This window comes from Syngnathus scovelli, chromosome 1 (assembly GCF_024217435.2).
Source record: "Syngnathus scovelli strain Florida chromosome 1, RoL_Ssco_1.2, whole genome shotgun sequence".
Classification (NCBI taxonomy): Eukaryota; Metazoa; Chordata; class Actinopteri; order Syngnathiformes; family Syngnathidae; genus Syngnathus; species Syngnathus scovelli.
Window position 1 is genome coordinate 27033920 of NC_090847.1, and position 13118 is coordinate 27047037.

Consider the following 13118-nt stretch of genomic DNA (forward strand, 5'->3'; position numbering starts at 1 on the left):
GAGAGGAAAGGAGGAAGTCATGATTGGAGGTTCATTCATGTACAGTGATGTTGCGTATGGGTTTTCTTCACATGTGTGTGTGTGTTGGACAGAGTGCCACTGTTGGGTGTGTGTGTTTATTACTCCACGACAGTGCTCCACACTCAAGCCTTTCATTTGCTTCTACTCCAGTTGAGCCACATGTCTTGAAGGGGCTACGAAATCTGTTTTCAAGAAAATTGGGCTAAATTTGTTAGCTCATAGCTTTCCTGTATTGTGTTGTTTTTATCGTAAAAGAAATCCGCACAAACTGTGGATTTGGTCTGTTTAGTTAGTCCAAACACGGCCATTCCTTTTGTCTTTTTTAAGCTGTGGCAAGAAACCACCGCTGAATAGCTAGCTTGCGCCGGACACTTCTTTGTGTCCATGCCAAAACATGCAGATAATTTTACTAGAAATGGACAAAACAAAAAATCACATTTGAAGTTGTTTTATTGTCTTTTTTTGTACAAAGAATTTCACCCAAATTTGAAAGCAATTGACAGCAGCGACGGCCATGAAGCAGATTATCACTTGACCACAATAGCGTCACAGAGAGGGACAAAAGGGAATATGTAAATGGGATTTTTTTTTTTTTTTTTTTTTAGGACTTCACCACATTAGTGCTGTCTCTCTTTACTGCAAGGCCCTCTTTAATAAATTTTATATACATGGCACAAGCTCGGGTCCGTCGTCCGCTCTCAATTCTTTGTGGGTGAACATATAAAAATATACACATTTTAACAAAATAAAGTCAGCCCGTCTTTCACTGTACTGTACATTTAGCGTTTTTTTTTTTTTATTTACACAAGCCGACAACGTGATTAATAGAGAAGCCGGATGTTGGTGAAGCACATCTATCATACATGACAGGTGCTTTTTTTTTTTTTTTCGTCTTCCTACTTCAATAAATATGACCCACGAAAGAGGAAGGCGGATTCCAGAAGGTCTCGCACGTCAACATAAATGTCAGTCGGGAATTAGTTGAGACGGCGAGTCTGAAACCCTGAGTGATCCAACGTCTCATGATGATGTCATTGTATGTGTGCTTCAGGAAAGCGCACATTAAAAAGTTCTAAAAAGTTGTGCCATCTTTGGCCGCTGATTTAGTGACTCATGTCAGACTGTGGCGGCAGAGCGTTGTCCTCTTCCGCCCCCTCCGGCGTCGCTCTGTGTTTATCTGCGGTCAGCGCTTGGCGGCTTTTGCCTTCCTCCTCGTCCCCCTCATCTTCCTCGTCGTCGTCCTCCTTCTCCTCGGGCGCTTCTAACGAGTTTTTCTTGACCTCCTTTTGCGTGTTAAGCACGCTGCAGAGCTCCATCTCGTGGATCTCCACGTCGAAGGGGGTGGCGTGGGGGACCAATGTTGGGGACTTGCAGCCGGAGCAGCCCTGAGAGGAGCAAAGAAACACGTCTGAGTTATATGCGCCTGTCTCCAACTTTGCGTCACCACTTAATTTCAAGTAAGTTGAAGTCATTCCGTGGTTAAGACATCCTCACGTTTTAATAACTATGACTTTGAGTGTGTGGGTTTAAAAGGCGGGGCTTGGCATGGTGAGTGACGTGGGTGTCGGCAAACGAGTGTTATGGACTTCAAGTTCGGTTTGAGTTAGCGTACTGTACTTACGGAGATGTTGATGGCTCTGGGGAGGCGTCCCGTGCGCACCCACGGGTGCACCTGACTCAATTCCCTCTTCTGATCTTCCGTGAAACGGGGCTGGTGTTTCTGCATGCCCCTCAGCGCTTCGCGATCTTCTCGCAGCACCGCGTCCATGTCCCTGTTATACAATGGCGCGAGATAACCGTAAGTCACACGCCATCACGCGGCCAAAGCGATCCTTTTGCCTGATGCTCTTACCTGATGGGCAGCTGGTAGGTCATCATGACCTTGTCGTCTTTGTTGGCCATCAGCAGCCAGATGGGGTCCTGCAGGACACATTTGATGAACTGTTCCTCGCCACCGTCACCGCTGCCGCCCCCTGCTGGCTGCTTGCGGGAGTGGTCGTTCTCTAACGAGTCGATGCTGCCGAAATATTTGCTGGTGTGGCTGCCCTGGCTGCTACCTGGATAGACACCGAGAAGGAAATGTCAATGCGACGTCAACGATTTTTTTCATCAGGTAAAAGAATGTGACTGTACTCTAATGATAATTCAGCATTAGTAATGATTCTCTACTAACTGGTGCCACTGGTGCCAGAGGAGCAGCATCCGTTGGAGCCGGAGCCAGAACCCGAGGACCTGGTGCCAGATGATCCGGATCCAGAGGCGGCGGATCCTGTTCCCGAGCGCGAGTCTTCCTGCAATAGCAGATCCAGCAAATCGCTGGAAGTCGACATGGCGTCGTTGTTGGATTCATTGGTTTCCCCCTATGAGGTAAACAAACATGAACATTCATGATGAGGAACATGTTCCAGGGTTGTAATGATATCTCATATTATCACAATCAACAGACACCCAAAAAAAAAAAAAAAAAAACTCCACTGTACTTACGTTCTCATTTTCCTTGGTGTTGACATCGGAGCTCCTCTGATTGGCTGAGCTCTGCACACCGCCCGTGCCACCCTGCACGGTGGGCGTGGTTTGCTGAGAAGCCGCCAGCACGGTGGCGGCCTCTAACCGGTTGCTTGATGACTCCTCCAGCTGCAGCAAATTGAGGGGGGAGGAGCATCGGGACTGGAAGAGGGGGGAGTCGGCACTCTCGCGATCGGCTGGGGTCTGCGTGTAGGACTGGGGAGTGCTGCTACGAGACGCCGCGCCCGTGCCAGGTACGGACACGAGGTTGCAAACTGCTGCGGGGGCCGGAACCGGGGCTTGAGCGGTGCTGGGGTAGTTATAGTTTTGATTGAAAAACTGCAAGGGCGGGGCGCCTTGCTGAGAAATGGGTGCCCCCATTTGGGGGAACATGTAGTTGGGAAGAACCAAGGCCATCATGGGGGGCACCATCTGGGCAGGGGGGAAACGTGACGCATCTGGTGCGGTTAAGGGCTGAGAGAACGGCGGGTAGACCGGGTATATCGGAACCATGCCGGGTGCAAACGGAGCAGCGGGAATACTGGGCTGAGAGCAAACAGATGGCCAGGAGGAGGAGTTTGCGGGGGCTCCGATGTTGAGGGGCCCGGCTGCCGCTCTGCTTCTGGGATCTTGGTGTATCCCCGTGAGCCCCAGAGAGCTTTGCTGCTCAGATGATTCCTGGTGCCTGGGCCTCTTTCCGCCACGGCCACGTCTGTGACTGGAGCCGCCTCCCGCGGCCGGGTAGTCCCGAGAACAACGCACTCCTAAGAGACACATCATGAAGAGGATCAGTTAAATTTAAATCCAGCCCGCCCTAGAAGTTAAGAACGTACCTCGCGCCAGAGGGTTGGCGGCGGGCGCTTGGCAGCGCACGGTGGAAGATGTGGTCTGATCGAAAACACGCAGCTTGCTGAGGTCTTTGAATCGGTCGAGGAAGGCCTGCTCCTCCTGCTGCGTGTGCGCCGACAGCACCTCTTTTGTCAGACCCAGACGGCCGCCCCCACCTGCCAATGCTGCGCCGCCCCCGGAGGGCCGGCTGTCCCTCTCCGGCTGAGTTGGCGGCGCAGCTTGAGGGGGCATAGCCATTGGGGGAGGAGGGGGTGGAGGAGGAGGTGGAGGAAGAGGAATGGAGATGGTAGGTGGCCCACTGGAGAGGTTAGGAGCCGCGTGTGTTGGAGTGCTCGGGGCCTCCTCCATCACAATGTCTGTCGAACAATCAGGAAATTTTTTTTACAAACATGACGCTTGGCTGGGTATCTTTTGAAAAACAATCGTTGACTTTTCCAACCTGATTCCGGCGGCTTCTTATCTCCCACGTGCACGATGGTGCTACTGAAGCTACACTGGGACGTGACGGAGGCCACGCTCTCCGCCTTCATGGCTAACGTCAACGGGGGCAGCGGAGGGGGTTCGCCGACCCGGCCAACCGACGCACCTGGAGTGAGCGAGTGGCAAATATGATACGTTGCACAGATGAACAGGCGGCGGAAGGAATGGAATCAACACCCACCTTTGACGTTCCCGCCGGCGTCCTGCTGCTTGTCTTCATCGGAAGCTGATGTTCCCGAGTAGGAGCCGCACTTCCTTTTGACCGTATTAGGAATGTTACAGCTCTCCAGGTACCTGGAGGACGTGGTCAAAGAGGTCAGTAGGTACCGCGAGTCAAATAACGGGGCCGGGAATGATTGCAAGAACTATTCTTACCTGATGATACTGTCGAGACAGTTGATCTGTTGGTAGGAATATCCCGGCGGGGACTCTTTCTGTACCAGCGGAGCAGGCAGGAAATCTTTTAGTGGTTCCGTCATGTCAGCGATGAGACCTCGAACGGGTTCACTGTTGATGGCTCTCGGACTGCTCGTGGCAACTAAAGTAGACAAAAGCACAAGTTCAGAATAGGCCTCTTTAGCACATGTGGTTAGCTAGGTAGCTTAAGCTATGCTATCTTCTGCTTTCACTGGCTTTCCCTTCTCTATGACACTCTTTGCATCATACGTAGAAGTTGATCGAAGTTAAGACTGCAAGGTCGCACGTTATCAAATAGGCAAAGTGGTATAAGAGTCGGGACCTTGGAGGTGGGGGGTTAGACCTTCTTCCGCAAACTCGCTCCGCAGCTGGATCTTTCTGGCATATATTAAATAGTTCAACTGAGAAGGTAGCCTCCTGCTAATTATTATTAGCATAGCGAGCGTTAAAGGTAAAGAACTGGGACAAAATCTAACAGACCATATTTTACATATTTTTGTGAACATCACCTGTGTTGGGATTTGCTCGAGGGGCCGGCCTGTTTCGAGACTCGATGAAAACCTGCTGCCCGTTTGTCTTGACCATGTGAACGTCTTTGCAGATCTGCTGAAAGGTCATCTAGAACAACCAAACGACCATAATTAGCTCGTTGGGAATACGACGAAATTGTCAGTTGATGCCTAAGTCTTGAAACTCACAGGCTTACGCAACACGACCGCGCCGTCGTCCATGGCGGGCCCGTTGCTGTCGCTGGAGGAGGCGGCCGAGGCGCCGAGATGCTGCGGCTGCGAATGCCGCGAGCCCCGGGACCCGCTGGAACCCAGCGAGCTATAACCCTGAGACCCGGCGCTGTGCACCGGCTGCACCAGCAGACGGTGGATCTTCTCGCTCAGCTGCACTATATCGGGCGTGGAGGTGCGGCCCTCGCAGCCCTGCGCGGCGAACACGTCCTCGTTCAGCGGGCTCCTGGTGACGGGAGAAAACGGTATGTTCAACCTCCGGCGCTTTCACTTTTAGTCGGTCTAACAGGGCGGTGGCTTACGTTCTGACTTTGTGGCGCCCTACGATGAAGGCCACCTTGCGGCTCCAAGGGTTGACAAAAGAAGACCAGCTGGTGTCGATGGTGAGGTATTCCCCGTTGCGGGCGCACATCCTCAACGGCGCGTACTCAAAGGGCTGGCCGGCAAACTGAAAAACTGCAGGGAGACGAAAATCAGTGAGGGTAACCACGCCCACGAGGATTTTCTGACCATATTCAAATAAGCTTACTCTTCTCGTGTATGGCCACCATCGTGGGTCTGTCTTCGGGGTGGATGTAAAGCAAGGTCGGGGTTCCTACCAAATCCTGCGGCAGATATCCCAACAACGGTACCGCCCTGCACGTGGAACAAAATGAAAATGTCAGGAAGGCAGATCGCAGCAGACGAAGCGGCAGAAGGTGAAACAGCCGTAACTGCGTCACCCAAGGTGAGGAAACTGACCTCTCGTCGACTTCCTGGAAGAGGCAACTGGGGGTGTGACTGGTGGTGAAGATCCTCTTGTCTGTAGGGATCCGAGGTGCTGATGGGAGAAGATGCCAGGAAAGAGGGGCATGTTTAGACACAAGCCGAGCGCTCACATGTCACCCATCACGTTGCATCCGAGCCTCTGTTACGCCATGTATCCAATTAATGAGCATTTCTCGAATACGTGAGATGTGTTCTGTGTTGTCGCCTCTCTGCTAAGCGTGTCAGGAAAACATGTGAAGTCATCACATGTCTGAGATGAAGAACCTTTTTTATCATTCTGGCTCCGTGAAGGCTGGCTTAGCGTCAGGAAAAAAAAAAAGGGTTGACTTATCGCTTAGCATGTGCTCATAATCCATGGAGTCAGAATTTGTGTTGTTGGAAATAATATAAAATAAAAACCTGTTTGAGAATTATAAAGTTAATAGTACCTTCGTATCCAGAGTGGACCCTCTCCGCAATGAGCAGGCAACAGGGCTGCGGCTCGGAAGTATCCGAATCTCGGATGGTGAGCTGATAGGGCGTCAGGCGGAAGGGATAGTAGCGCATCTCGCCGCCCTGCATCCGGTTGGCGCTGATTCTGCAGAACATGGACTTCTCCTGAGTGCAGTCCATAGCGGGCGAGGCTGAGGGGAGGCAGGCGGACAGTCCGTTATCGCACGGCCCAATGAAGCCGTTCCGGACTTGCTAGGACGGGAACTCACCTGATCCCATGCAGGAGGCCCAAAGGGGTAGACGGCAAGGCGCCGTGCCACTATAAAAAGTGCTGACGTCCTGCGGAGCCAAAAGTTCGGAAAACATGGTGCCCTGGAGACGCTCTGGCTTGCAGCGCAGCACCGACGATCCCTGGGGTGACACGTAGACCACCTTCCCGGACAGGAAGGACACGGCCATTGAGAAGGTATCCTGGGAGAAGAAACGCAGCCATTTAAAAATATTCTTCTGGACTGATGCTTTCCGTGTGAACTTACCGTGTTCTTTAGTGTGTATTCCGAAGTGATGTTGTCCAACTCCTCGATTGTGAAGGCAGACAAGTCCAGGCTACAACCGTGGCACTCTTCCACACTCCATTGGTGATAGTACTCCTTGTTGGCTGGAGATAACACAGTAGGACGTGCATCAGCAACGAGATTCACAGATTTTGGTTCTCTTTGTCGATTATTGTCAGCCCTGCAGTTTCGGTGTCGCTCGTACATTTGTACGGCAAAGTTATAGCCGGATAACAAGTGTTGCGGACGTTTTATTTGTTACTGATTTCAAAAGAGACCTCCAGGCCTGAAGGAACTATTGGAAGAAACTAACGGATGGGCTGGAGTAGCTGGCCGAGACACTGACATCATATGTTGCAGCCCGGCCCAGCAGGAGTTTGCCAGAAAATCCAGATTACACTCTCCAGGCCTGAAAGTGTATATGTGTGAATATTGAGTGTGACAATTAAATTTGTCTCAGAGGTTGACTTCACTTTCTATGAATTGATCTGTTGAATGAAGGTAAAACTAGATCTTACCTCGGACTTGTCTGACACACTGCAGGGCGTATTTAAGAGCGTTCAGAGTGCTGGAGTGGCCCTTGGACTTGCGCTCGGATGGCAAGCGGAGCTTCAGCTCCTTGATGGCCTTCATGAGTTCCTTCTGGCTTTGGACCCTGGCCGACTGATTGCTGCTGCAGCCGGACGTGGAGGGCGGGTCGTGCTCGGAGCTGGTGGACAGCAGGCTGTAAGCTAGCGAGCCGCTCGGAGGCGACAGGCTCTGCGAGTTGGAGCTGGAAAGAGCAGCGGTTGTTGAAAAGACGGCGGACTTCCACTCCCGTTCTCCTGCCGAGAGTTCGCCGAGTTGCGAGCTTACCTCTTTTGGCTCTCTGTGGTTTCCATCATGCCCGAGTCCTTGCCGTTGGACGAGCTGTGCGAGCTGCGTGTGGACTGGCGCCCGCGGGAACCCGTGTCCCTTTCGCCGGAGTCGTTCCCGCTGGAGAGACCGCCGTCCATGTCGTCAGAGTTGGGCTCCCTTTGATCGCCGGATGCTTCGCTGGGGGACGACCCGCCCCCGGCCCTGTTTCCCTGCGCCATGTCGGAAACATCGTCACCGGCGCTTTTTGCGGCGTTTAGCTGCTCGGACTCAGTCTCCTGGTCATTGTCTGCAACCCTTGTCCCTCGCCCACGAGCGTTGTTGCTGGCCGCTGACTGAGTGATGTCATAACTCATACTAGACTAGGATGAGGCTTGCACCTCTCGTTTGAAGCTGTAGCCGAGGAATGAGCTCAATGCAGCGTCTACTTAGGTGGGACTACTATGTACGTACGAGTGAATCATAGCTGATGGCTGCGTTATGTAATCAGATGAGAAGAGAAAGTCACGGTCTGAGATCCCATCATCTTGCAAAAAAGAGCTTCTGAACAAAACGCCACTCAAGACAGTTGAGATGCTCAGTTGGATGTCTATCTGGTCCTGAGATGTGTTTCCAGCCAATTGGATGGCCACCTAAGAAGACAGAGAAAAATAAAGTGAGGACTTGATATTCTGCGCAGCATTGAAACTCAACGATCTTATTTATCACCATGTTCACGCCGCCCAGATTAACGAAAAGACCTTTGAAAATCGAAAGCCTGTTCCTATTTCCAAACTTATGCTGGTGTCTCATTATAGAACGGGTAGAACATACGTTGGTGTCTTAAATTAAAAAGAACATTTGGCAGTCGTCAGAGCTTAGTCGCTTTTGACCTAGAGGACAATCTGGAATGGATAATCTGTAAGTGTTCTAATAAACAGAGGTTTGCTGCATCGGGTGTATAAGTGGACATCACCTACGCAAGTAAAAGTCTCCGGCTATTTATTCCTTCAGTGAGGGAGACGCCCCGTAATCTTTTAAACCCTACAGACGCAAAGAAGACAAGCTTCGGGACGTCAGTACTTTCTAATTGATACAATTGCATGACACGACAATTCAATTTTAGATGCAGAATTTGGTCATGAATTTCGCGGCTCAACACAGGTGACGTGTCAGGACAACAATAACTTTTTAAAGAATTTTCCGACCCTCCTCAATATTACGATTTATTATGCGATTAATTCTTACAAGGTCCTCTTCACATTTTTTGGAACGAATACAAGCAATAATTGAATCTTGTATAGCAATAAACAATCTGACTTATTATAAATAAGTTATTTAGACACTACATAAATTAATTATGAACGTTTTTGCTGTGATTGTTTCTTTTCCACTGTGAAATGAGCGCTTAGCTTGGTCAGGAGAATGACAACACTCCCACATGACAAAATGTGTGCTCCACAGTTGGACGTATGGACGAGAAATATGAAAGCAGGCTGTGCGAGTGGGTGTCAAGGCCGGCTTTCATCCATGCGGACTTCCATGGGCTTTGGTCCGGACACACACAGCGGCGGATCAAAAAGACGGTGAGGCTAGAAAGGCCATGACAGCCGCCCACCCAAATTATTGACCGGATATGCACCGTATAACCTGTGAATGTCTTCTCAAAATATGGAAGCAGACTTGGGATATGAGCTGAGTTTGTTCCGTGGCCACGCCGGGAATGGCATTGATACGTTCCAGTTAGAGCTAAACGTTTTTTTTGTCATTCCTTCTGGTATGTGCGCAGATACAAATATACTTTTTTTTTTTTTTAAACGATTGAAGTCAAAACTCCTCAGTAGCGATAATAATAATTCTTTGCAAGGGATAAAGACAATATGCCTTATGCAAAAATACTAATTGTTAGCCATTGTTGCTTAGCATTCAGGCATCGGAGGCTATGTGGTTGTTTTAAATGCACATTGTGTTCTCTTTTTTATGTTTATTTTAATAGTAGACTTCAACTGAGTGTGACAAGTAACAGTTTGAAGCCTCATTCTTTTAATAAGTTACTATCCACCAAACTGTTGTTTATTGTGAAGTGAGTCACCATACAACACTTTTTTTTTGTTCTCTATGAATTGGCAAGCGTGTTTTGGGTCAGCTCCAGATTTGAATCAATTCTTGTAGGTCAATCTTTTATTCCCCAGTATGTTTAGATATGTAAAGATATTGACCTTTCTGACATGTTCTCTGTGCGGTTTAAAACGCGATAAAAAACTGTCTGAGTGTAACGTCGATGGAACACGGGCACATGCGAGACCACAGCCTGACACTTGACGTGACACACTTCCCCGTTGCAGTGTACAAAGACTGAATGTGGGTGGGGTCTCGGCTCAGCATCGTGCGCCTACATGTGATGTGAGCATGCCCACCAAATATATCGTACTAAAAAAACGATTGCATTTTAAATCAAGTTGCTCCAACAAGGGTGTTTTCATGTCCATTTTATGATATTTTCCAATGTCTAAACCAAAACACCAAGTCTTTATGAGCCCCGTACATCAGGCACGTGTACTCGGCAGTGGTTTCCACAGTGGTTCGCCGGGTACTGATTGGCTAAGCAATCGGACCAATCAGAGAACGCGCCGGTGAGCCGCCTGCCTGTTACTGGCTGGCTGAAACTCCGCCCCCTCGCCTGGATTTGGCCGGTATTCCAACTGATCCCAGGTCAGCGTTGACAGCTTTGCACAAGATGCGCACCATCATAATCATATTGTATGATACAAAACCTACATTTTGAGTTTCGTATAGGGAGATTCAAAGAATCAGTTAGAAGACTGAAGCCAGATGAAAAACACACAAATTATAACAAAAATCGTATTTTATGCAAAGCTATAATTGATTTGGGGTGCACATGATCCAAAATGCACATATAAAAGCCATCGGGTTGTTGTTTTTTTGCAAGTGCACTTTGTGCAGCTTGGGTACAAGATATACAGGCCACATCATTTGATTGGCTTGCAAGCTTGCAGAGTCTACCAATAGATGCACGCTATCAGCAACAGTAACGTTTTTTTTTTGTTTTTTTTTTTACCAACACACCCACCACCTTGCAAAAAAGTCCATCAGCGCATGCCAATCTCAAAATACAAAACATCGGAGAAGAATGTGTTTTAGTAAATTGACATGATTCAATCACGACCTAGTTTATTTGCCTGTAATTTATCAAGAAACCAGAATGTACGTGTTAATGTGGCGTGGGGATATACAAAACTGTTATCATCTTAGTCACTAGTAACCAAACAAATTAAAGACAGGCTGTCGATAATCGACGTGCACGCAAAATAAATCCCGTTAAGACCTAAACTCACATTTTGCTGACACCCTAAATTCAATCTTAAGCATTTGATTAAAGCACTCACTAGAAAAAAAACCCTGCGTTACTGTAATAAATAATTATTAAATGATTACTATATATTGTAGCTACAAGTTTTGGTACGGTGTCTTGCGCTATATGTTATTATCCTGATTATTACACTGCTATTGCGTTAACATGCTAGCGCTAAACCAGACCGAAGACCCGAACTCAACAGTCGGCAACGTACCTTTTTAAATTCCCGTTGAAAATGTATCAGGCGAGCTAATATTCCATTTAGAGGTATCCAGAAAAATTGACAACGTTTCAATCATCCTCGATCGCACCGACTGAATGTTTGTAAGCAATGTCTTCTCACTCAACATTTTGCAATTCCTACTCGCCCCAGCCCCCAGATAGAACAGTACGCACACGAACACACGTGAGGAAACATGGGGAAGCGAGTCGGACGCTCTCATTGGACGTCAAGACAACCCAGGCTACGCCCACAACAGCGCCCGAGCGCGTTCCATTGGACGTGAGGGGCGGGGCTCGTAGCACGGGGCTCGCTAGTCACGTTGGAAGCTGAGTGCTCCTGAGTTCATTTACCAACAGTGCAAAAACGTGAGAGGGCGGCATCATGGGGTCTCAGTTTACCGTAATACCCAAAATGAGATGCCCCAAAAAAATGACACGAGGGGCTTTTCACACTTGTTTTTTTTCACAACAGTGTCATTTCTTGATCTTTTCTCCCGTCTTGTTAAAGAACTGCAAGTAATACGTTCCACTGTTTGCCTATTCATGATGTACATACTGTACAGATATCACGGGCGAATTCCAGAGCGCATTTATTGGCGGTCTTACGGACTGTGCAGACACGTTTCAACGTGAGGGGGCGGCACCATGGGGATTTTGGTTTACCGTAATACCCAAAATGAGATTCCCAAACAAATGACACAAGGGCCTTGTCCTTCGTTTTATTCACAGCAGTGTCATTTCTTGATCTTTTTTCCCTTCTTGTTAAATAACTGCAAGTAATACATTCTACTGTTTGCCCATTCATGATGCACATACTCTACAGATATCACGGGCGAATTCCAGAGCGCGTTTATTGGCGGTTTTACGGACTGTGCAGACACATTTCAACGTGAGAGGGCGGCGCCATGGGGGTTTTTGCTTTACCGTAATACCCAAAATGAGATGCCAAAATAAATCACACAAAGGGCTTGTCGTTCATCTTATTCACAACATTGTCTTTTCTTGATTTTTTTCCCCTTCATATTAAAGAACTGTAATTCTACTGTTTGCCTATTCATGATGTAAATGCTCTCCAGATATCACGGGTGATTTCCACAGCCCGTTTATTGGCGGTTTTACGGGCAGTGCAGGCACATTTCAACGTGCTCTCAGGCACTGACGTCAGTGTCCCACGCCCCTAGTTCACAAGCACGTTGCAGGCGGTGTTGTTGCTCTGTGGCTGTAAACAGAACAAATGTAGGGCACTTCCAGCCACGTCAGTGAATAAATTGGGATCTCATGTACAATTGCACCACGCCACCATAACATCTAATGTCTTTACACGCCTATATTTGAATTCATAATGATTTAATCCCATTTTTACTGGTTCTAATTTAAAAAAATGTTTCCTCACATAGCCGTCATAAATACTTAAGTGGTATGGATGTGTTTTTTTGTTTGATAATATTAATAGTGTTAATCCCTTTTAATTGCGTTGCTGTGTATTTGGCAGAATGAGGCACATTTATATCTGGCGCCACCTGCTGGTTGGTAATTGTGCCGTCCGCCTAAGGAATGAAAGTATGCTTTTTCCCTTTAAAATTATATTTATTTATTTATTTATTTATTTATTTATTTATTTATTTTTAAAATAAATTATTTATTTATTCTAAAAATACCTCCACAATGTCCCCTTACCGATTTGTTATGTGGCATTCCCGGTTCTATGTTTGATCGAGAGCTGTGAAAGTTGGGAGACATACATATATAAAGAACTACAAAAAAAAAAAACTATTTTAGAGCCATATGCTGTTCCTAACATGAAGTCGTGATGTGCAAGTATCGTGCAAGGTCAACGTTGCAGGCTGCCAAAAATGTGCGTGTCACTTTAAGAGCAGGGCGTGTCCGCTGTTCAGGAATCAGGAAGTACGCTGACGTTTG

General features: G+C 48.0%; 1 protein-coding gene across 1 annotated transcript; it reads right to left on the reverse strand.

The window, feature by feature from the left end:
- Nucleotides 1–453: 453 nt before the first annotated feature.
- On the reverse strand, nucleotides 454–11339 carry per1b (period circadian clock 1b). Its single transcript, XM_049756639.2, has 20 exons — nucleotides 11191–11339; nucleotides 7622–8253; nucleotides 7285–7538; nucleotides 6749–6870; nucleotides 6482–6683; nucleotides 6209–6403; nucleotides 5754–5832; nucleotides 5542–5648; nucleotides 5315–5468; nucleotides 4971–5238; nucleotides 4782–4890; nucleotides 4231–4393; nucleotides 4037–4149; nucleotides 3815–3961; nucleotides 3360–3731; nucleotides 2506–3290; nucleotides 2195–2381; nucleotides 1874–2078; nucleotides 1643–1793; nucleotides 454–1406 (listed from the first exon to the last, which is right to left on the reverse strand). The coding sequence occupies exons 2-20, from the start codon at nucleotides 7975–7977 to the stop codon at nucleotides 1125–1127; spliced, it is 4251 nt and encodes a 1416-aa protein (XP_049612596.1). The 5' UTR covers nucleotides 7978–8253; nucleotides 11191–11339; the 3' UTR covers nucleotides 454–1124.
- Between the last annotated feature and the right edge of the window lie 1779 nt (nucleotides 11340–13118).